Source organism: Ceraceosorus guamensis (assembly GCF_003144195.1).
Source record: "Ceraceosorus guamensis strain MCA 4658 unplaced genomic scaffold IE81scaffold_63, whole genome shotgun sequence".
Classification (NCBI taxonomy): Eukaryota; Fungi; Basidiomycota; class Exobasidiomycetes; order Ceraceosorales; family Ceraceosoraceae; genus Ceraceosorus; species Ceraceosorus guamensis.
Genome location: NW_020290058.1, coordinates 83,534 through 102,742, shown reverse-complemented (window position 1 = coordinate 102,742; position 19,209 = coordinate 83,534). Strand labels below are relative to the sequence as shown.

Here is a 19,209-nt window from a genome sequence, read left to right as displayed (position 1 = left end):
CCCCCCCTCATCAGACTCGACTTTTGGTCAGAAGCGAGCGCAGAGGTAAGGTGAGCGCCACGTTCTGTTGCCTAGCCCGCCACCCTCATCCCATCACCACTTTCTCACGATTGCGCGAAAACACCGATTTTGGGTTCGGTCGGTCAAAGGCACGAGTTCAAAGAGACGGCATACAATTTCCCTTGGGAGTCTCGGGCATCTAAAGTGCTCCTCGTTGGCGACGACTGCGCAGTCGTCTCAACGGCTCAGGTGGTAGTCTAGCCCGAACAAAGAAGTGAGAGAATGTCAGTTGGCGATGCAGGGGGACCATACGATGGGGACAGTAAAGGGCACTCACCGTCGATTCTGAGCAAGAGCGCGACCGTCTCTGTAGCCAATTCGATGGCGCTGGTATTGACCAGCAAAGGCTGCAACACATTCTCCTCCAAAATATTTGTAATCTGTCCCTTTCTCACGTTGATACCGGCCGTCCTCTCTCCCAATGCGTGCCGATTTCTCAGCTCCGTCACAATGGCGATTGGGTTCAGACCCGCATTCTCCGCTAGCGTCGTCGGCACAATCTCTAGCGCTTCGGCATAGGCTTGGAAACAGTAGGCTTCCATGCCCGTCAACGTCTGCGCGTGCTCTGCCAGAAGACGTGAAACGTGCACCTCGGGTGCCCCTCCACCAGCAATCAGGTAGCTTTTGACAAACAGCGCACGAAGGGGCATCATGTAAGCAAAAATGCACCTGTTCACCGTCCCTATCTTCTTCCTCTTTGTTTTGCAACTCACCGCTTCTTGACCAGGCACCTAACAACGCAGAGCGCGTCGTGCAGAGATCTTTCACTCTCGCCAAGCACAAGAGCATTGGCACCGGTGCAAAGCACGCTGACCGTTCTGCCCATATTCTTGATTCCCGTAATCTTGGCAATCTTGGCTCCGCTCTGTTGAATCTCCTCCACCAAGTCCGCGCTGGCCAGCTTGTCCTCCGAAAAGTGTTCAATATCCGCAATGGGCTTTGCGCCGAGCGTCTTGCTCACAAACTCAATCTCGTCCCGCTCCACATCCTTGATGACGAGGATCTTGAGCTTGGCAAGGAAATGGAGAGCTAGCTCGTTGACTGCATCTCGCAAGATCGACTTTTGGATCAAGAGGACGTTGCAGCCAGTCTTTTTGATCTTCTTGCACATGTTCAATAGATATTGTCGCTCCTCCTTGAGGATCTTGTCCATCTGACGGTAGTCGTTGACCACGATCTGGTTGTCCATCTGTTAGAAGGCGCGAGACCAGAGTGTCAGCTCACGCATCTTCAGAGCTAAGCGCAACGCAACTCACGTCAGGTTTGGGGCTGCTCAGTTGGAACTGGCACAGGGCGATGCGAGCCTTTTCCACACGACTCGGACCACCGGATCCAGTCACGACATTCTGCTCCAATACAAGACCCTCGACGAGCTCCGTATCATCAATGGTTCCCCCCACCTTCTTGACAAGTCTAATGTCGCGCAAGTCGACATTGGCTGCTTCCTCTTTGCCCACGGCTGCCTGTCCACCGGCGGCTGGAGAGGTGGATGACAGTGCTGCACTTGTTGCAGATGCGTCGCCTGATGGCAGAACGGGAGACGATGCGTTCGCGGGCGACTTGGGACGGGAGGACGAGTGAGGTGCGCGAACGAGTCTTGTGACTGCCTCGACGGCGATGGGAGCAAGGACAGACGAGTACTGCGAGACGATCTGGGAGCGAAGTGTGGCGTGATGTCGCAGGTATGAGATATCCGCCAAAAGATCGAAGGGAAAGCTGCACCGCTCACCTTTGAATTAAGACTCGTGCTTGCGGCTCTGAGCAAGCTTTCCTTGTCTTCGAGCTTGATAGGTGTTGCAATGTCCGTCAAGTACTCTACAGCCTTTCCTGCAGCCCTCTGGAAGCTCTCGGCAATGAGCGTAGGGTGAATGCCCTTATTGAGCATCTTCTCCGCAGCGCCCAGGAGACTACCGGCAATGACGACGACGGAAGTGGTACCATCACCAGCTTCAACGTCTTGCGCTTGAGATAGCTCGACGAGCATGCGCGCTGCAGGGTGCATGACTGCCATGTGCTTCAGAATAGTGGCACCGTCGTTCGTAATGACCACTTCTCCACTTGAAGTTTGGATCTAAGCGGCGCAAACGTCGGACTGAAGTCAGCAAAGCGGCATTCCTCCCTACTACAACATCACGCAAGCAGGGCTGCCATACGCAGCAAACTGCTCAAGGCTTGCGCTCGCCCCTATACTGCGCTCTATCGGCTGACAATGGTTTGTACCAAGGCCTTGTCCAAGTATACTCGCTCGACACTGACCATCTTGTCCATGCCCTTGGGGCCTAAGCTGGTCCTGACGGCATCCGACACGGCCTTGGCAGCGTTCAAATTGGATCTCCTGACTTCGTCCGGTTTGTCCTGAGTCTTGAAGGCTCGTCTTTCCCTGGCTCCGCCTGGGGCGGGAGCCGTAGCAGCCGCAGTAGGAGCTGACATTATTGCAGTGCAAGACCGCCTGGGCTCGTATGTTGATCTGATAGCCTGCGAAAGCCGTGATGGTGACAGTTGTTGCCTTTGATGCTAGGGTGGAGCGGTGTCAATTTGGCTCGTCTCATGCCCAGCCTGCTTGCTGCTGGGCCAAACAAACTCACGACTGGAAATGTGAAGAAGCATCAGCTGGACGCGTCGAGCGCGCGAGCCACTCGATGCTTCAGCGGGACGCATAAGTTGATGATGCATCACGTGAAGATTGCATGTGCGCCGAAACCTAGTCCACGTGGTGCGCTGTCCTACAGGTTCAGAGGCGATGCACGTATTGATTCATGCCGTGGATGACGCTGGTCGGACCGTTGGTTGGTGGGATTGACCAAGGCGACAGATGGATTGCTCACGCACGCACGCACGCACGCTCGCACGCACGCACCTCCAACCAAGCGCGCATTCCCCGCCAGCACGAAGGGCGAGGCGACCCAGCAATCGTCGATCGCATCTTCAAAGACGTTGAGCGTCGCTCAACATCATCGTCCCTCTCGACGCTGCGGCCATCGATTGGATCACTGCAATCGCTGGAGCAATCACTGGACTAGTCCACAATGGCCTCTCGAGTGCTCCTCCCGCACTTCTTGAGAGCGCGAGCAGCCCCAACCTCCTTGGCGACGCTCAACACTGCTGCACGAACTCTGCACGCTTCTGCTTCTCGATCCGCCGAATCTTCGCACGGACATGCGGCGGCTGATGCGGCCGAGGAGGAACAGTATCCTGAGGAGGGTGAGTTGATCGATGGGGAGGTGACGATCTGCGGGGTCTGGTAGTTGTTCGGAGCGTGTGTGGGCAAGACGCATACAGGTGCTGTGAAAGGAAGACTTGCTGGACTGATATGGATGGACAGAGCTGATATAATGCAGAAAGAAAGATCAAGCGATGAGGACAGAGTAACGTCGAGCGGGCGCATTATCGGCTTCATGACACACGGCCTTCTTAGCTCCTTTGTGCTTCACAGCTGACTCTCTCCACGCCTCGTGGCCGCCTGTCCCCCTCTTGCAGGCTTCTCGGCACCATTCTGGCGCAACGGACTGCTGCTGGTGATTGGAGGAGTGATCGTCTACCGTTTCAGCGCCGCAGCGAATCGCTCGCCTCATGGCGCGACGGGCGAAGAGGAGACATTGTCAGATTCCAACGCGCCCTTGATCACTCGATACTTGTCGCACTACAAGCCCAGCTTGGAATCCAGTCGAAGAACAAGCTTGGAAGAGTTGGACAAGAAGACTAGAAACGCGGAAGATAGATTGCTCTTTCAAGAAGCTGAGAGACCTCCGGTTCATAGACTTACGTATCCTGGGTGAGTTTGTGCTTGATCTCACCCAAGTTGTGCAATCTGCGGCACTTGAGCTGACAGGATCCCCTGTCTTGCACTCGATGTTTGGTCATCGTAGCGTATTCGATCACAGCTCACCTCACCGCATCCCTTTGGGTGGAAGTGTGGATGTGTCCAACGTCAAGGTCAAGACGGAGTACGAATGAGCGTTTCCACACCCCCTCCCCCTTCGGCACTCGCCATGTTAGACTTGACTTTTTCGATTTGCAGCTCAGCATGGCGTGCAAAGTAATACAGCTTCGTACTGTTGCCCTGCTGGTCGTGACTGCGAGCTGTGCCAATAGAAACACCAACACCAGAGGGCGTGTTGGTCGCAAGCCCGAGAGCACTTGGAACAGCGCACGCGCTACGCGCCGTGGCTTGCAATTGTACCGACAGCATTACCGCGAGACATGATTGTCATTCACATGCTTGATTGAAGATCACCGCAGAGTTCCGCATAGGGTGCTGCCATGCACTCGTGACTTTTGATCGACAGCAGGCTGAGTCGTAAGTACAGCCTTGCACGTTATGATTCCGAGTGATCTATACCGGTCTCGGTGGCCGTGCACATTAAATCGATTCAAATTCGTGATTAAGACTCACTCCTCCCAATAATCAAACAAAATTGATCATCAAAATGCACTCTCCTTTTCGCCGTAAGGCTCTCTCGTGCGAAAAAAATTCGAACGCGCGCCTGAATCTCAAAAATGTATTATTGGGATGTGCTGATCATGAACTTCACTCGTGAAACCATTCATCAAGATTTTGATGCCGCAAGTTGGAATTTTGCGGATTACGATTCACAGTCTGATTCACGATTGTTCGTTTTGCAGTTTGAGTCCGAGCGGCCACCGGCTTGCATTCACGCGGAGCTGGATCTAATCTCATCAGTCCTCGTCTTCATCGAGACATTCAAGATTCTACCTCATCACATTTGCAAGCGTCAGCGTCCGCCTTTCGCACACTACTGGTTATCCCTCCCTCGTAAAAGAAGCCGTTGCTGCCCAAGACCTTGTGGTGAGCCACACAGCCGGTGCCACCCTCACCCTCACCCTCGCTGCGCTCACACCGTTCCCACATTCGCACATCGACTCGTGACCACTCCAAAGCCCGGTCTGGTACGCGCGCACGCACTCGCACCTGCACCTGCACACGCATCAGCACCACATCGAGACTTGTCGATGGGCGGTAGTTTGAGTGCTGCCCTCAAGAAGCTCTTTCCTGCTACCTGTCATAAGCAGCACCGCAAGCTTCGACCATGCCGCGCGCCGTATCCTCACGCGGGGTGAACCCCAACTCTCGCTCTCATTCCTCCTCTTCCGCACCTTACACCATCTCGTCTGCCTCAGTCAGGCCTTCCACCACCGCCTCCTCGAGCAAGAATGCATCGGGCGTAGCTTTGGATTCGCTGGGTACTCAGACTGGAACCAGCTCCGTTACAAAGAATCCAATCTTCAACACCGATAGATTTGGTCAGCACATCCTCAAGAACCCCGGTGTGGCTCAAGCGTGAGTGGTCAATTGTGCGCGCGAGACGGCAAAGGCTTCGCAGAGCGCAAGACAGGCACTACTGGCAAGGGGACGCTGCATTGCGAGGGCGCTCAAGCGACTGACCATACTCTGCATTCACACCCATATCTCTGCTCTACCACAGCATCGTCGACAAAGCGAATCTTAAATCTACAGATCTGGTGCTGGAGGTGGGACCGGGAACGGGCAACCTGACAGTGAGGATATTGGACGTTTGCAAAAAGTGCACAGTGGTGGAGATGGACCCGCGAATGGCTGCCGAGCTCACAAAGCGAGTGCAAGGCAGGTGAGTGGCAGCTTGTCTGCTTGTCTTGGAGAGGGGTGTAACAGTGCATGGCACATTTGCTAACATGCAAGGGCGCTGGGACGGTCCCATTCAACGTCAACTTCAACTAAATTGTCTTCTTCTCGTGCCTCGCCTTTCCCTCATGATGTGACAGACCGGTCCAGCGCAAGTTGGAAATCACCCTGGGCGACTTCTGCAAGATTCCTTCGCTGCCATACTTCGACGTCTGCATCAGCAACACGCCCTATCAAATCAGCAGTCCGCTAGTCTTCAAATTGCTATCCCATCGACCCCTTTTTCGCTGCGCCATTCTCATGTTCCAGCGCGAATTTGCACTGCGCTTGTTGGCCAGACCCGGAAGCTCGCTCTGGTGCCGACTGAGCGCCAACGTGCAACTCTACGCCAAGGTGGATCACATTATGAAGGTATCCAAAGGCAGCTTCAGACCACCACCTCAGGTCGAGAGCTCCGTGGTCAGAATCGTACCCATCAACCCGCCACCTGAAATCAGGTTCGAGGAATTCGATGGACTCAACAGGATAGTATTCAGCAGACGACACAAGATAGTCCGCAGCTCGTTCACTGCATCTGGTGTGGTCGAGATGTTGGAGGTGAGTAGATGTTGCGGCTTGCAAGAGAGGGTTCTGAGAGGAGCGTCCGTCGCGCGATTCTTTAGCTTGTGCCCTTCTCGCGTCTTGTCGGTCCTCTTTCCTAACAATATCCCTCTCCTTGCGATCCTCCGCCGATCGCTTCTTCACAAACAGTCAAATTGGAAGACTTTCCACTCAGAAAGAGAAAGGGTGAGCATCATGCTGCTGCAACATCACGCGATACTTGCGCAAGCAGCGGTTCTTTCATGAGTGCCAACGGAGCTGATGCAATTTCGACGACCCCGCCGAGCAGCCATTGGATCTTTCGAAACCTTTCACGCAGCGAGTCGAGGACATTCTGCAAGCTTCAGGCTACTCGGATCAGAGAGCTGCGCAAATGGACATTACAGACCTCCTGCAGCTATTGCACTGCTTTCACGAAGAGGGCATCCACTTCTCTTGAGCGCGTCAATCTCTTTGACGCGATGCGGAAAGAGAATCGTATCGCGCAACATATTCCTCTCCACCGTGTTGCCCGAGCCATGCCCGCCTCTCATCGGGCCTGGTGACACTTTTTCAGCTTTGGCGATATGCTACACCTTTGTACTAGTACGATGCTTCAATCCGTCATTCGTTCAGATCATGTACAGCAAACCAGAATGATGAGGCAGCAGACAACACGAGCCCTCTGTGATTTCAGATCGCGTGCCTCTGCATTGCTCTGAATATCTTCGTTGGTGCGCACTGGTGTGCCGACTTGCACATGGATGGTTCCTGCGACCATGTTCACGAGACATTGTCGATGGGTCATGCAAATGCTGCACTTCGGCTCCACGCACAAGCGTATAAAGAGTATTACGATGGCTACCGCCTCTTGTACAAGCAAGGTTTCAACACCTTTCTCCCCTTCTCGCACAACTTGTCCCTCCACTCGGCAAGCTCTTTGCGGTTCTTCGGGCTGTTTTGAGCTGGTCTTTCGATCTTGCAAAATTCGAAGAGGGAAAAGTGTGTGTTGCTAGAGTCACTCTTCTTCAGCTCAAAGCCAGCTTCGCGAATGAGGTCGGTGAAATCCTCGACCGAGGTGTGCCGGGACGAAACTTCTGCAATGATGAGGTCTCCGCTGCGACAAGAAGATGGTGGGGAAACGTGTGGTGTGGGTACGTCAGGCTTGATCTCAAAGTGGACGCAAACATCGCTCACCCTTCGTGCAGAATTCTGTGGGCTTCGAGAATCATCCCCATCCAGTCTGTGCCCATCAGTGCCAGACAAAAGACGACAACGTCTACAATCTGAGGATTGGCGCGCTGAGTGCCTTTTTGGCCTTTCTTGCCCTTGCTTTGGACGTCGCCATGGTCCTGTACACCTTCGCGATCCTCTGCTAGATGATGGGCTCCTGGAAGCGGAACGTGTTGAGCGACATTTGCACCAACGACCCAGCCATCTGGTGATGTGTCTAGGTCAAAGCTTAGAACGCTCCAAGTATGACCATGGAGGTTCGTCAGCTTCTTCTTCGAAGCTGCGACAGGTGCTGGTCCGGAGGTCTGGTGGGCTTCGTTGGACAACTTGGCTAGCGCTTTCGCTAGAGGAGCCTCACCTGCGCCGAGATCCACAACCACAGGATTCCGCACGTGCTTGCCAGCACAAGAGCTGGTGGCAATCTTTGCGGTACACAATATCTTCACCACGGCGTCTACTGGTATCAAAGGCCAGCTCTGCGTTTGCGATCTGAAGCCCCGGTGATACTCTTGCATGCGTGTGGAATCCTCCTTGGCCAGGGACACTGCCTCAGCTCCGGACGAAGTGTACAGCGCTTCGTTGATGGATCGGAATCGGGCTCCCGCCAGTTGTGCTGCCGCGGAGCTTTGGAGAGGCGTCAAATGCGACGTTGGATGGCGCTGTGGGGCAGTTGGAAGATCAACGGCGCCATCACCCACAGCTCCATTGGTCTCCTCATCTCGTCGGTTCACCTTTGTCGCCTCATCCGGCGATCCGGAAGCAGCATCGGCATTTCTGGACATTGTATTGAGCTTTCCACTTCCCCCCTCTGCTGTGTGGGGGGCGCTGACTCCGGTGCCTTTGCTCCCGCTCGTCTCTCCGCTCTGGACGCCAGCCTCCTGAAGCACTCGTTTCCTCGCTTCGATTCTGGCTTTTTTTTGGGCTTTTCTGCCCATTCCAGCAGACGCTGCCCTCTCCGCTGCTTGCGCGCCAGCAAGGTCCGCTGCTTTGTTCAATCCGATGTCTCGTGTGTTTTGTCTCGCACTCGAAGCTCTTGTTGCAGCTCCATCTTGGCTGCCAATGGACTTTCCGCTGTGATCTTCCTTCCTTGTCGCTTGAGCTCGCTCCGCCTCCGCGCCTTTGACACTGGACACAGCAGTGATTTGTGCAAACGGATCTTGACGATCTTTGCGCTTCTTGACATTGGCGCTCCTTCCATCTGTCCGCTCCTCTTCCTCCTGCTTCTCTTGTGCTTCTCGCGCTTCATCAGCAGCCCTGCGGTCTTCCGCCAATTGTGCCTCTCGATCTCTTTTTGCCCCTCTAGCTCGAGCACCACCAGTCAAAGCACCTTTGAGCCTGTTGTCCGATCGGTTGGGCCCTGCCCCCAACGCTGAAGTGCCAGCTAGAGGCAGCGCGGCTCCAAGTCCCAAAGTGGGAGGGCGTGGTCCGCTGCGGGAAGTTTCGGAGTCCTTCTTGCGCTTTTTGCTAGGCTGCTCAGGGGCCGAATTGGCCAAGCTTGCTGCTTGCATTTGGGCCATGATCCTGTCAGCCACTGCTGCGCGCGATGCTGACAATTGCGAAGAGAGAGCAGCGAGATCCATCGCAGACGCGTCGAGCCCGTCGCCACTGTTGAAGGATGGCATCGTGGCTAGCGCGCTTCGAGGTGCTTGTGTACGCCCTGAATGAGCTTCTGGATCCGTATTGCGTACACTCCCCTTCACCCGTAGACTGCACGGCGAATGAGGACGATCAGGAGCGAATCACAGAAGTTTACTCATCAGACTCTTGACGGCAATGCGGTATATTCAGATTCAAGATTGCCCTTCTGCGAGCAAGAAGCGCCCTCTAGCGCGCATGCGCACGACCTAACCAATTCTTTTTTTTGGACATCGAAACACGTGACTTGTCTCAACACGCCTGTTGATGAGACGCGTGATACCGATTCACGAGTCAAAGTGTTGGGTCAAGAGTCGCAAAGGAGAGTCATGGGGTTCATTCACCATCCATCGTCGCGGCATGCCGCCTCACCTGTGACTTGAACTCTTTGCCTCTGCGACCACGCAAAGCATCAGCAGTGACGTGGGGTGCAATCACGATGTCAACAACATCAGATTGATGCATCATAGGGACCCGAGCAAAGGACAAGGTTACGTGGGGTGACCTGAACATCGATAATGGGCGTCTTCTTGGTGTGAAAGGTGGTCAGGAGATCGGAAGAGCACGTTGCACTGCCAATTGGATGGTCAGCCGCGTTTGGACGCGCTGTTTCTAGTCCGTTGCTGTTCACCATTGCGCTCACGGCTGCAGCTGCTCCGGAAGGCAAAGAGCCTCCAGTGCCGTCAGCAACCACTGCGGCTGATGCGCCGTGCCCAGAAGCGCTGATACCCTCACCACCGGCAGCTGCTACGTCCCATACCTTGACAGTGCAATCAGCAGCCGCACTAATGAGCAGTTTCGAGTCCTTTGTGAAGTCGATATCGTTGATGCAAGCCGAGTGTCCCCACATCTTCTTGATCCTCTTTCCAGAACCCAAGTCCCAAAGACTGATGGAGCAGTCGTCGTCATGTGATGAGATGCCGTTTCGCGCATTGAGTCCAAAGCTGGAGGGTGCTTGAGATGGTCCCAAAGCCGAGCCTGCCCCTGCCGATGCCAAGTATCGACCATCTGGGCTGATGCGAACGCTTGACACGGGGCTCGAGTGGCCGACGAACAACCTCACGCAGGCGCCGCGCTGAACGTCCCATAGTCGGCATGTGCGATCTGAGGAACCGGTAGCGAGGTACAAAGAGTTGGGATGGAAGCGCAAGCACTGCTCAAGAGCGAAATCACGCTGTCAGTCGCATTCCTCGGCGCAGGAAACGGGCAACACTCCGTGCAACTCACGTCCACGTCGCTCAGATGCCCTGCATACATGCGCAACGGGTGTATCCGCTCGGTATTCCAAAGTCTCGCTGTTCTGTCGGCGCTTGAAGTCGCGAAATAGACACCCATTGGTCCCCATTCGATGTCCCAGACCGGCAATTGATGCCCACGGTAAGCAACAAGCGCGGAATATGTGTCCAAAGACCACAGGCGCGCTGAGCCATCAGCTGAACAGCTTAGAAGGTGCTTGGGCGCGCCGGCCGTACCGTTGACAGGATCAAAGGACACGCCGTATACTGGTCCGCTATGACCCACCAATCTCCGCGTAGTGAGTGACGTGTGCTGCCTCTGCTTTTTCAAGGATTTGGCTAGCGATTTGCAAAGAAGAAGTCAATCAGGACACGCGCGTCAGAGCAGGGGTGATGGTCGGTGCAACTCACAGTCAGAGACCTTCGTCAGGTCGATGTTGCCCTGTAGTGGCTGCAAGGGCTCGCCTTTGAGGCTCCATACTTGCACATAGCTGTCTTCGAAGCCAGCAGCCATCAAGCTAGAGTCTATGGAGAAGGTCGAGCACGCGAGCCCATCCTCGGCGTCGTGATAGGTGTAAGCGCAAATGGATGGTAGAGTAGCTATCCGTGGAGCGGGGCCCTCAGCAGCATTCAAATTTTCTTCCTTGATCTGCGCCTCAGCAATAGGACCGAAGCGAATAGCTTTGCGAGCGTCTCGCATCCGCGCCACTTCTCGTTCCACGTCCACCGATCTAAAGAGAGGTGCTTGTGGTGGAAGGTCTGCGTACTGTGGCTGTATCAAGTCTGACTTTTGTGCTGTCGACGCTGCTTGACCGCTTGGAGCTGCAGTCTCCGCTCGGACTGTAGCAGCAGCGGTCCCACCTCGAGCAGGCGTGGCTGTACTTCTGGCTCGAGAGGCCGGTGCCGCCGATAATATGTCCCGAGATTCTCCATCAGCCTGCTGAGGCGAATGTGCAGCACCACGACCCTCCTCGACCCCCTCCATGGGCGTCTCACCCAACTGTGCCTCGTTATCAGGACTGCCATTTCTCTTCTTTTCAGCTTCTTCTTGCTCTTTCTTCTGCTCGGCCTTGTCCTGCCTTTGTACCTCCTCTGCTAGCCTTTCGGATAAAGGTATCTCAGGGCCCAATTTGAGTTGAGGACCAGCAGCTGCAGCGTTAAAGTCTGCGACCACATCTGTGCTGCCTACGGCTGCGGAGCTGAGATGGTTGGACAAGAGAGACTTCTGAGTAGGCTGGTTGTCGTCGATCGAATAGCTAGGCCCTGCCCCAGTGAGCCCGGTTCCTTCTTCCAGTCTTAGTCGAGCCAACTCCTGCGCAGCAACGTTCAGAACTGCAGCGCAGAGGGGAGTGCATACGCGTGAGACACATAGATGAAACCCCACTGAAGCGCAAATCTGTACTGCCTACCTTGTATCCGACATCTCTCGTTCAGGATTCGAAGCACCGACTTTCTGCCTCTCTCATCAGGATCGCCCTCGTCCAGCTGATTGGCAGGCTGGACAGGCCCAGCTCCGTCCGTAAGCCAGCCAAGCAGCAAAGCGAAGACGGTGGAAGACATTTTGAGAACATATCTTTCCGACCTGAACCTCTGCGCCAATCCATCTGAAAGGACGTGCGACGGAAGCGAGATAGCTCGCAGCCTGGACAACAATGAGGCTTGTGAAGGTTGGAAGAGCTCGCTGCTGTGCTTGTACAACGAAGCAGCTGTAGAGCAGAGCACATGTGAGCGAAGGTCTCATGCTGCCTTGCGAGTCGCTGCGCTCACCTGCGCTGCCGTTGCCAGAATGCACGAGGTCGAGGTACGAGTGGACAAAGATGGGTAAGAGTAGCGGTAACAGCTCAGGCTGCGATGCTCTATGCGAGGTCAGCCAGCTGCTAGGAAGAATGCAGCCAATCCCAAAAGGGCCTCGAGCGCAATGTCAGTACGCACGCGGTATACGTCTAAGCTTCCCTCGCACCACCACCTCAAGTTTTGGAATCCTCTCTCCTTGTCGCTGAAATCCTGCTTGAGCATCTCTGTTGCGTGCTTTTCCTCCGCACCTGGACCCGAAGCACCTCTAGTAACATCTCTTGGCGCATTCTTGGCTGCCAGCTCGCCGATGGAGATTGCACCGCCGGCGACTCCTACTGTCGTCGTATCATCTGCACTGCTCAATTCGCTCTGCAAGGCCGCCAACGCCTTGTTGTATCCCCTCGCGGCCAGGAAGTTGTGCACAGAGCCAGCCGTCATCCTATCGACGTCGAGCTCGGTCGGAGGTGGAACACCATTCGTCGTCACGGAAGGTCCTTCACTAGAGGGTATATTGGACATAGGATTGGTAGTCGAGTTGGACCCATTTGCGTTGCCGGGCTCCAGGGAAGGGCCATTAGAAGGACCTGCTGTGGAAGCAAGGGGTCGACTCGCAGCACCGGCGAGCGCATTGGCTGACGAGCCACTTGGACCACTCATCCTTGCGCAGTGGCGTTGATGTCTGAATCGCAGCGCGAGGAAACGCGAAAGATGAAGGGGTGAGTGCAGGTTGTTGGTGGTTCGTTTGAATGGCACGGGTCTTGTGGAGTGCAAGGTACGCACAGGCGGCGCATGGCGGAGGTTATATATGATGGGACGCAGTGTGAGTGGGACGCACACGAACGCGTAGGTTGACGCTCCGCTCCGCCTTTTCGCGGAGTGCAGTGCATTCATGATCCAAAAGTCATGACCGACTCTCGACACTCGCCTTCCCCGCCCCTTCCACCCCCTAACACACACTCGTGACTGCAAACTATTAATTTCGAACGCACGTCACAATAAACCACAAATTGCCGGCGTCGGTTGGCCCCGAGAAACCATTGAAATTATGCATTTTCTGAGCTTCTCAGCCCCTATTCATCGTGTTGCCAATTCCCTTTGGGTTGGCTTCCTTGAACGCGTCCCACTCAACAGCTTCCTTTCTTGCTTGTTCTTCTGCTTCTTCAGCCTCCAGCGTTCCATCTTGCTCTGCTCTGAGGGCGCGTGATTCCCTCGGTGTAGCTTTTGCCGCTCCTTCGTGTCTGTTGTGAAGTGGATCAATCAGAGACGTGTGAGGAGCGGAATGCAGCTTATGCACTCGACCCGCGCCAAAGTCACAACACTCACCCTCCGCCACGGATGACATTGCCGCGCCTCTCTTCTTCTGCTAAGAAATCATCGATGGACATGGTCGGAAGCCTATGACTAGGTCTGAACACTTCATCCCGGAGTCTCTGCCTCGCATTCATCTCATCGGTAGGCAGCGCGTTGGCAGATGTAGAGCCTCCTGGCAAGATGTGAAAAGGCCTAAGGATCTTGCCTTGTTTATCCAACAACGGTCCAGGCGCATTGGCGTCCAGCCTTCTCGGATCCAATCTCCAGCTCGTATCGCTGCTCTTACCTTCTCTTGCTCGCTCACGCTCTCGCCTCTCCATGGCATACGCCGATTGACCGAGCGAGGGATCACTGGCCATGTTGGTGAGCAACGAAACTTCTTGGGAAACGCTGTCAAGAGCTGAAATGGTCTTGCATGCATGTAGCAAGAGCAGAAGAAGCGTGTAGCCCCTCAGGGAGGAGGGACGAGTGATGAGAGGTGGGGTGGGGGAGGACGTTGAAGAAGCGGCGCCTCTGCGTCTGTGCAGGTACTGCACCAAGGCGTCATCCTCTGCTCCGTCATCGTCCTGTCCTTGTGCATCCTCATCCTCGCTTTCTTGCCGTGACACGTTCGGTTTTGACAAGAGCAGCAAGTCCCAGAGAGCTTCCGCAGGAGCTTCATGTGAGGCTGTAGCGGAGTCGAAGCCCATATCAGGCACCTTGATGCCGGACGCTTGGCTGTGAGCCCTTTGTCTCGCTGCAACTCTAAATTGGTCTAGAGCGTTGACAATGGCTCGTTCTAGTTTGAACAGAGCAATTTTGAGGTCCCTTTTGGAGCCAGGACTGGGGAAAGCGGGCTGGCTGACGAGCGAGGTGGAGGGGGAGGTCGAGGTGTGCAGCTGAGCTTGCCGCGAGAGCAGGAGCAAGTCTGACGAAATGGCTGCTGAGCGCTCAGAGCTAGGTGCGGACGGCAAGACACCGATGCGAAGCAGCGATTTGAGAAAGCGTTTGTGCGCGCCCTGTGCAAAGTAGCATCTGCGTGTGTAAATGCCTGAAGCGTCACTGGTCACTTGATTGGCAGAAGTCAAGGCCACTCACTGCGCTGCCTTTGAGCACCTCGAGCCTCTGTGAAATGCCTGGTGGTCCGATGGGGGTCTTTACCCGAGTCAATACCTCTGCAAGTACGGCGGGCAAGAGCAAGGCTCTGAGCGTGGCTGTAGAGAGATCTTCCAGATGGTCATTGTGAGATACGAGATCCAACGAGGCAGCCAGTTCTTGAGCGGATTTGATCTCTTGCAGCAAGGCCAAGGCTGGGTCGGTTGGGGTGGCGGATGAGGTAGATGGGTCGTCAGAGACAGGAGGCAGAGAGGGAGATGGATGTGCGGCTTGTTGAAAAATGCGCTGCAGTCGACCGGTCAGCGAGAGGCTGGACAAGTCGTGATTGGGCAGCGCAAAGCCAGACGTTGGCGCGGACATGGCGACCAAGGATCTGTCGCGTCTGGTGATGATGACGTTTGGCGTGATGCTTTGTTGATGGTGTCAGAGTCAGAAGAGAAAGAGGGATGGCGCGAGGTTGGAGGTTGGAGGTTGGAGGCAGGAGTTGGGACTCACACACATTCACGATTCAAGCATCGTCCAGTCATTCACGATTCACGATTCAAGAGTATCTCATGGCTCATGGCTCATGGCTCATGGCTCATGGCTCATGGCTCATGGCTCATGGCTCACGACGACTCACTCATCAGGACTCATGACTCAAGACTCAAGACTCTCGACTCGAGAGTCGATCGAGCGTGCATTTCAAGTCACGAGTACCGGTAGGTAAACCAATCTTGAAATGCAGCCGCCTTAATCAAGATTCTTGTATTCACGACGGGCAAAAAGGTAAAAGTGGAGCTGGACACGCGAGCCCCATGCAGAGTCAAGAGTCTTGAGTATTCTTGATTGTGTGATGAGTACGACGCACAGGGCAGGCGACGCGCGTTGCAGCAGCTGCAACCCCGACCGCGACTTCGCGTCACTCTGACTCTTGACTCTTGACTTGGTTTTTGACTCATGACTCTGATTCAGGATTCAAAATTGTCGACTGAATCACAATCCGAACCCGTGACCCTTGACTTTGACTCGAGACTCGAGACTCGAGACTCGACCACATCTTGACTGTGCACTCAACACTCAGCGCTCGACACTCAGCACTCCACAGCTCCATTCACCTCTGTTCACATCGATTTGGACGTACCTCCTATCATTCCTCTTGTCATCGTGCTGCAGCTGTGCACTCCCGCAACGAAGCCTCTCACCAACGCTCCTCACATCACCCTGCACTGGGGACGCCCACCTGATACGAAGGAGCCACCATGTCATCGTCCAACTCGGCTAGCGCTGCACTCACCGTGCGCCCCACTGCCGATCTCCAATACCTTCAAAGCCAGGCCACTTCAGCGTCATCCTCTTTGCGACCTCTGTACGCTCGCTTCCCTCAGCTATACGAAAAGAAATTGTGGTACCAATTGACTGTGGCTGTAGAAGAGTTTCTCAATTCCAAGGATAGCGATGCTGGAACGCTACGCATCGATTTGTACGACAAGTTTGTCAGGGGATTCTCGGACAAGATCAATCAAGGCAGGCTGGTCGGAATCGCCGTCAAAGCTGCGAGGCAACTATCAGGCGAGTCTTGTAGCGCCCCCCCTCCTTGCTCGTCCCTATCATCGCCACACAGGCACCCAAGCGCTGACACCCTGCTCTCTCTCCCCTCCTGCCAGATCCTGCTGCCGCAAATGCTTTCCTCTCGCCTCTCCTTCCCATCGTGGACACTCCTTCAACTCAAGAAGCTCACGTCAGGGCAGTGATGGAGTGCGCTCACTTCCACTTGCTGCAAGGCCAACTGCAAGCTACAAAGGATAGCATGGACAAGTGCAGCAAGATCCTAGACAGTCTGGATGCCGTCGACACGGAAACGCATGCCGCATACTACCGCGTTTCCGGCGACTACTACAAGGTGCGTCGATCTTTGCAGCGAATCTTGGTCCTGATTGAAGCCACCGGACGAGGCTGACGATACCCTCTTTCCCATTGGTTGGCAGGCGAAAGCAGACTACGCACCTTACTACCGCTCCTCCCTACTCTACCTCGCCTGCGTCGACATCCACATGGACTTGACATTGGAGGAGCGGGTAGAGAGGGCTCACGACCTTTCCATCAGCGCTCTTCTGGGCGACACGATCTACAACTTCGGAGAGTTGCTGCTGCATCCCATTCTCGGCGACTTGGAATCGACACCACACGCATATTTGGCATCTCTCTTGAACGCTTTCAACTCGGGATCGATTGGTCATTTCGAGAGCCTGCTGCCCAAGCTGCACAACGAGACCATTCTGAAGCAGAATGAGCCTTTTCTCAGGCAAAAGATCTGCCTGATGGCACTCATCGAGAGCATCTTCAAGAGGGCCAATGATCAGAGGACGTTGCCATTCGACACCATTGCGCAGGAGACCCGGCTTCCCAGCTCAGAGGTCGAGCACCTCGTCATGAAAGCTCTCAGGTGAGCAGATGTCTCATGCCAAGGACGCCTCAGATTGCCCCCACTCACAGCCAGCCCTTTGTTTTCTCAAAAGTTTGAAATTGATCAAGGGCACGCTTGACCAGCACGCACAACTAGCCCACGTCACCTGGGTTCAACCGCGAGTCTTGGACAAGGCACAAATCAAAGCTCTTCAAGAAAGACTCGACGCGTGGTGTCAAAGGGTGTCCCAGACTGCCGAATTCGTCAAGACAGAGACTCGTGAGTATCCAGATGATGCAGCACAAGCTCATGTCATTGTTTAGCCCACGCTGACGCTCGGATCTCTGTGTAACCTTCGCTCTTCTTGCTTTTGCCCACCTCTGTAGCTGAGCTTTTTGCGAGTGCTTAGCACGCTCGTAGATCGTCAATGACATGCGTTGCAATGAAGGCGTCGGTGCGAGCTTGACCGTGTCACATCCCTCTTTCTAACCCAAGCATCTAGCCAGTCGCTGCTACACACAATGCACATCCGAGCTACATGCAGCGCCCGGGGAAAGGATCACGAACCACGATGCTCATGCATTGGCGTCGACTTCGTGAAGATGTGGTACAGGGTGTTCAAATGGCGAGAGTCGGATGATAGCTTCATTGACCACCGCGCAGACGAAGCACCAAATGAAGAGTACTTTCCTTCTGGATGTTGTAATCGGAAAGCGTGCGACCGTCTTCGAGTTGCTTGCCGGCAAAGATGAGCCTTTGCTGGTCGGGTGGGATGCCCTCTTTGTCTTGGATTTTTGCCTTGACATTATCAATGGTGTCGCTGCTCTCCACCTCCAAAGTGATCGTCTTTCCAGTGAGAGTCTTCACGAAAATCTGCATACCACCACGGAGACGAAGCACCAAGTGAAGCGTGCTCTCTTTCTGAATGTTGTAGTCGGAAAGGGTGCGACCATCTTCGAGTTGTTTGCCGGCAAAAATGAGGCGTTGCTGGTCAGGAGGGATGCCTTCCTTGTCTTGAATTTTTGCCTTGACGTTGTCAATGGTATCGCTACTCTCTACCTCCAAAGTGATCGTCTTTCCGGTGAGAGTTTTGACAAAGATCTGCATACCGCCGCGAAGTCTCAACACAAGATGCAGAGTTGACTCCTTTTGAATATTGTAATCGGAGACTGATTGACGTGGTGGTGTGCGTGTCACAATTAGCGCGGAGCAACGGCGGACGTCGCTCTGCTACAATACTCACGCGTACGTCCGTCCTCGAGCTGTTTACCGGCGAAGATGAGGCGTTGTTGGTCAGGTGGGATGCCCTCCTTGTCTTGAATCTTGGCTTTGACATTGTCGATGGTGTCAGAGGACTCGACTTCGAGGGTGATGGTCTTGCCGGTCCTGTTGCATGTTGCAGGGACGCGATTCGGAAGATAAGCGTGTGCTCGCAAAGCGAGCGTTGGACAATGAGAACTCACAAGGTCTTGACAAAAATCTGCATACCACCGCGCAGACGAAGGACAAGGTGAAGCGTAGACTCTTTCTGCAAACGATGCGAACAATGATTCGCGATGTCAGACTCGAACGCCAGCGCCGGCGCGCGAAGGCGAGGGCAAGCACTGACCTGGATGTTGTAGTCGCTCAACGTGCGACCGTCTTCGAGCTGCTTGCCGGCGAAGATGAGACGTTGTTGGTCAGGGGGAATACCCTCCTTGTCTTGGATCTTGGCTTTGACGTTGTCGATAGTGTCAGAGGACTCGACTTCAAGTGTGATAGTCTTGCCAGTACTATAGATGGTGATAGGGGATCAGAACACGAGACGCAAGAGATGATGCAGCGTGCGTCATACTCACAGTGTCTTGACGAAGATTTGCATCTGTATTCGCGTGGACGATGCAACGAAAGGAGAAGACGGTAAGCGAGTGCGTGCTGTGGCAACTTGAAGCCCTAGGGTGCCTGTCTGGTCCGCCACGTACCTTGACGGTTGTTGTGGGGTGTAAATGGTTGGATACTTGTGGTTGAGATATGGCGTTGGGCTCGATGATCGATGTCAAGCGAAGACGCGACTTGGATGGATATGGTTGGGAAGGAAGGTGGAAGAAGGTGAAGCGAAACACATAAGTTGCGAACTGTGGCCTGGATGGCGTGCACCGCCGCGAGACGTGACGAGCGATCGATTAGGTTCTGGATGCGCCGCGGCACCCTGAACCTCTTCCCTACGTGCAGCGTGGGTGTAGGTGGGGGCGCTTCGTGATTCACACTCGTCAGGTGGCTAC

At 54.7% G+C, this 19,209-nt stretch overlaps 8 protein-coding genes across 8 annotated transcripts; 3 read left to right on the top strand and 5 right to left on the bottom strand.

The window, feature by feature from the left end:
• Positions 1–130: 130 nt before the first annotated feature.
• On the bottom strand, positions 131–2,641 carry IE81DRAFT_325460 (T-complex protein 1). The gene is made up of 6 exons (XM_025514517.1): positions 2,317–2,641; positions 1,790–2,131; positions 1,317–1,712; positions 774–1,249; positions 338–681; positions 131–257 (listed from the first exon to the last, which is right to left on the bottom strand). Exons 1-6 carry the CDS (start codon positions 2,488–2,490, stop codon positions 238–240), a joined length of 1,752 nt encoding a protein of 583 aa, XP_025367749.1. The 5' UTR covers positions 2,491–2,641; the 3' UTR covers positions 131–237.
• Positions 2,642–2,896: 255 nt separating this feature from the next.
• On the top strand, positions 2,897–4,260 carry IE81DRAFT_325459 (hypothetical protein). The gene is made up of 3 exons (XM_025514516.1): positions 2,897–3,261; positions 3,538–3,832; positions 3,927–4,260. The coding sequence occupies exons 1-3, from the start codon at positions 3,087–3,089 to the stop codon at positions 4,012–4,014; spliced, it is 558 nt and encodes a 185-aa protein (XP_025367748.1). The 5' UTR covers positions 2,897–3,086; the 3' UTR covers positions 4,015–4,260.
• Positions 4,261–5,108: 848 nt separating this feature from the next.
• IE81DRAFT_293151 (rRNA adenine dimethylase) lies at positions 5,109–6,719 on the top strand (the record flags this gene model as incomplete). Its single annotated transcript, XM_025511988.1, has 5 exons — positions 5,109–5,359; positions 5,505–5,666; positions 5,821–6,277; positions 6,431–6,466; positions 6,567–6,719. The coding sequence occupies 5 exons, from the start codon at positions 5,109–5,111 to the stop codon at positions 6,717–6,719; spliced, it is 1,059 nt and encodes a 352-aa protein (XP_025367747.1).
• A 239-nt stretch (positions 6,720–6,958) lies between these two features.
• IE81DRAFT_325456 (hypothetical protein) lies at positions 6,959–9,259 on the bottom strand. Its single transcript, XM_025514515.1, has 2 exons — positions 7,457–9,259; positions 6,959–7,376 (listed from the first exon to the last, which is right to left on the bottom strand). The coding sequence occupies exons 1-2, from the start codon at positions 9,112–9,114 to the stop codon at positions 7,121–7,123; spliced, it is 1,914 nt and encodes a 637-aa protein (XP_025367746.1). The 5' UTR covers positions 9,115–9,259; the 3' UTR covers positions 6,959–7,120.
• Positions 9,260–9,433: 174 nt separating this feature from the next.
• IE81DRAFT_325455 (WD40 repeat-like protein) lies at positions 9,434–12,909 on the bottom strand. The gene is made up of 6 exons (XM_025514514.1): positions 12,295–12,909; positions 12,130–12,208; positions 11,772–12,068; positions 10,774–11,694; positions 10,355–10,701; positions 9,434–10,280 (listed from the first exon to the last, which is right to left on the bottom strand). Exons 1-6 carry the CDS (start codon positions 12,811–12,813, stop codon positions 9,579–9,581), a joined length of 2,865 nt encoding a protein of 954 aa, XP_025367745.1. The 5' UTR covers positions 12,814–12,909; the 3' UTR covers positions 9,434–9,578.
• A 207-nt stretch (positions 12,910–13,116) lies between these two features.
• Positions 13,117–15,124, bottom strand: IE81DRAFT_325454 (TAP42-domain-containing protein). Its single transcript, XM_025514513.1, has 3 exons — positions 14,545–15,124; positions 13,480–14,465; positions 13,117–13,394 (listed from the first exon to the last, which is right to left on the bottom strand). The coding sequence occupies exons 1-3, from the start codon at positions 14,920–14,922 to the stop codon at positions 13,220–13,222; spliced, it is 1,539 nt and encodes a 512-aa protein (XP_025367744.1). The 5' UTR covers positions 14,923–15,124; the 3' UTR covers positions 13,117–13,219.
• Positions 15,125–15,653: 529 nt separating this feature from the next.
• IE81DRAFT_217836 (hypothetical protein) lies at positions 15,654–17,552 on the top strand. Its single transcript, XM_025511018.1, has 5 exons — positions 15,654–16,113; positions 16,209–16,444; positions 16,530–16,987; positions 17,061–17,227; positions 17,335–17,552. Exons 1-5 carry the CDS (start codon positions 15,804–15,806, stop codon positions 17,355–17,357), a joined length of 1,194 nt encoding a protein of 397 aa, XP_025367743.1. The 5' UTR covers positions 15,654–15,803; the 3' UTR covers positions 17,358–17,552.
• IE81DRAFT_316453 (ubiquitin) lies at positions 17,337–18,987 on the bottom strand. Its single transcript, XM_025512564.1, has 6 exons — positions 18,910–18,987; positions 18,787–18,809; positions 18,558–18,720; positions 18,412–18,476; positions 18,192–18,334; positions 17,337–18,117 (listed from the first exon to the last, which is right to left on the bottom strand). The coding sequence occupies exons 2-6, from the start codon at positions 18,807–18,809 to the stop codon at positions 17,594–17,596; spliced, it is 918 nt and encodes a 305-aa protein (XP_025367742.1). The 5' UTR covers positions 18,910–18,987; the 3' UTR covers positions 17,337–17,593.
• Between the last annotated feature and the right edge of the window lie 222 nt (positions 18,988–19,209).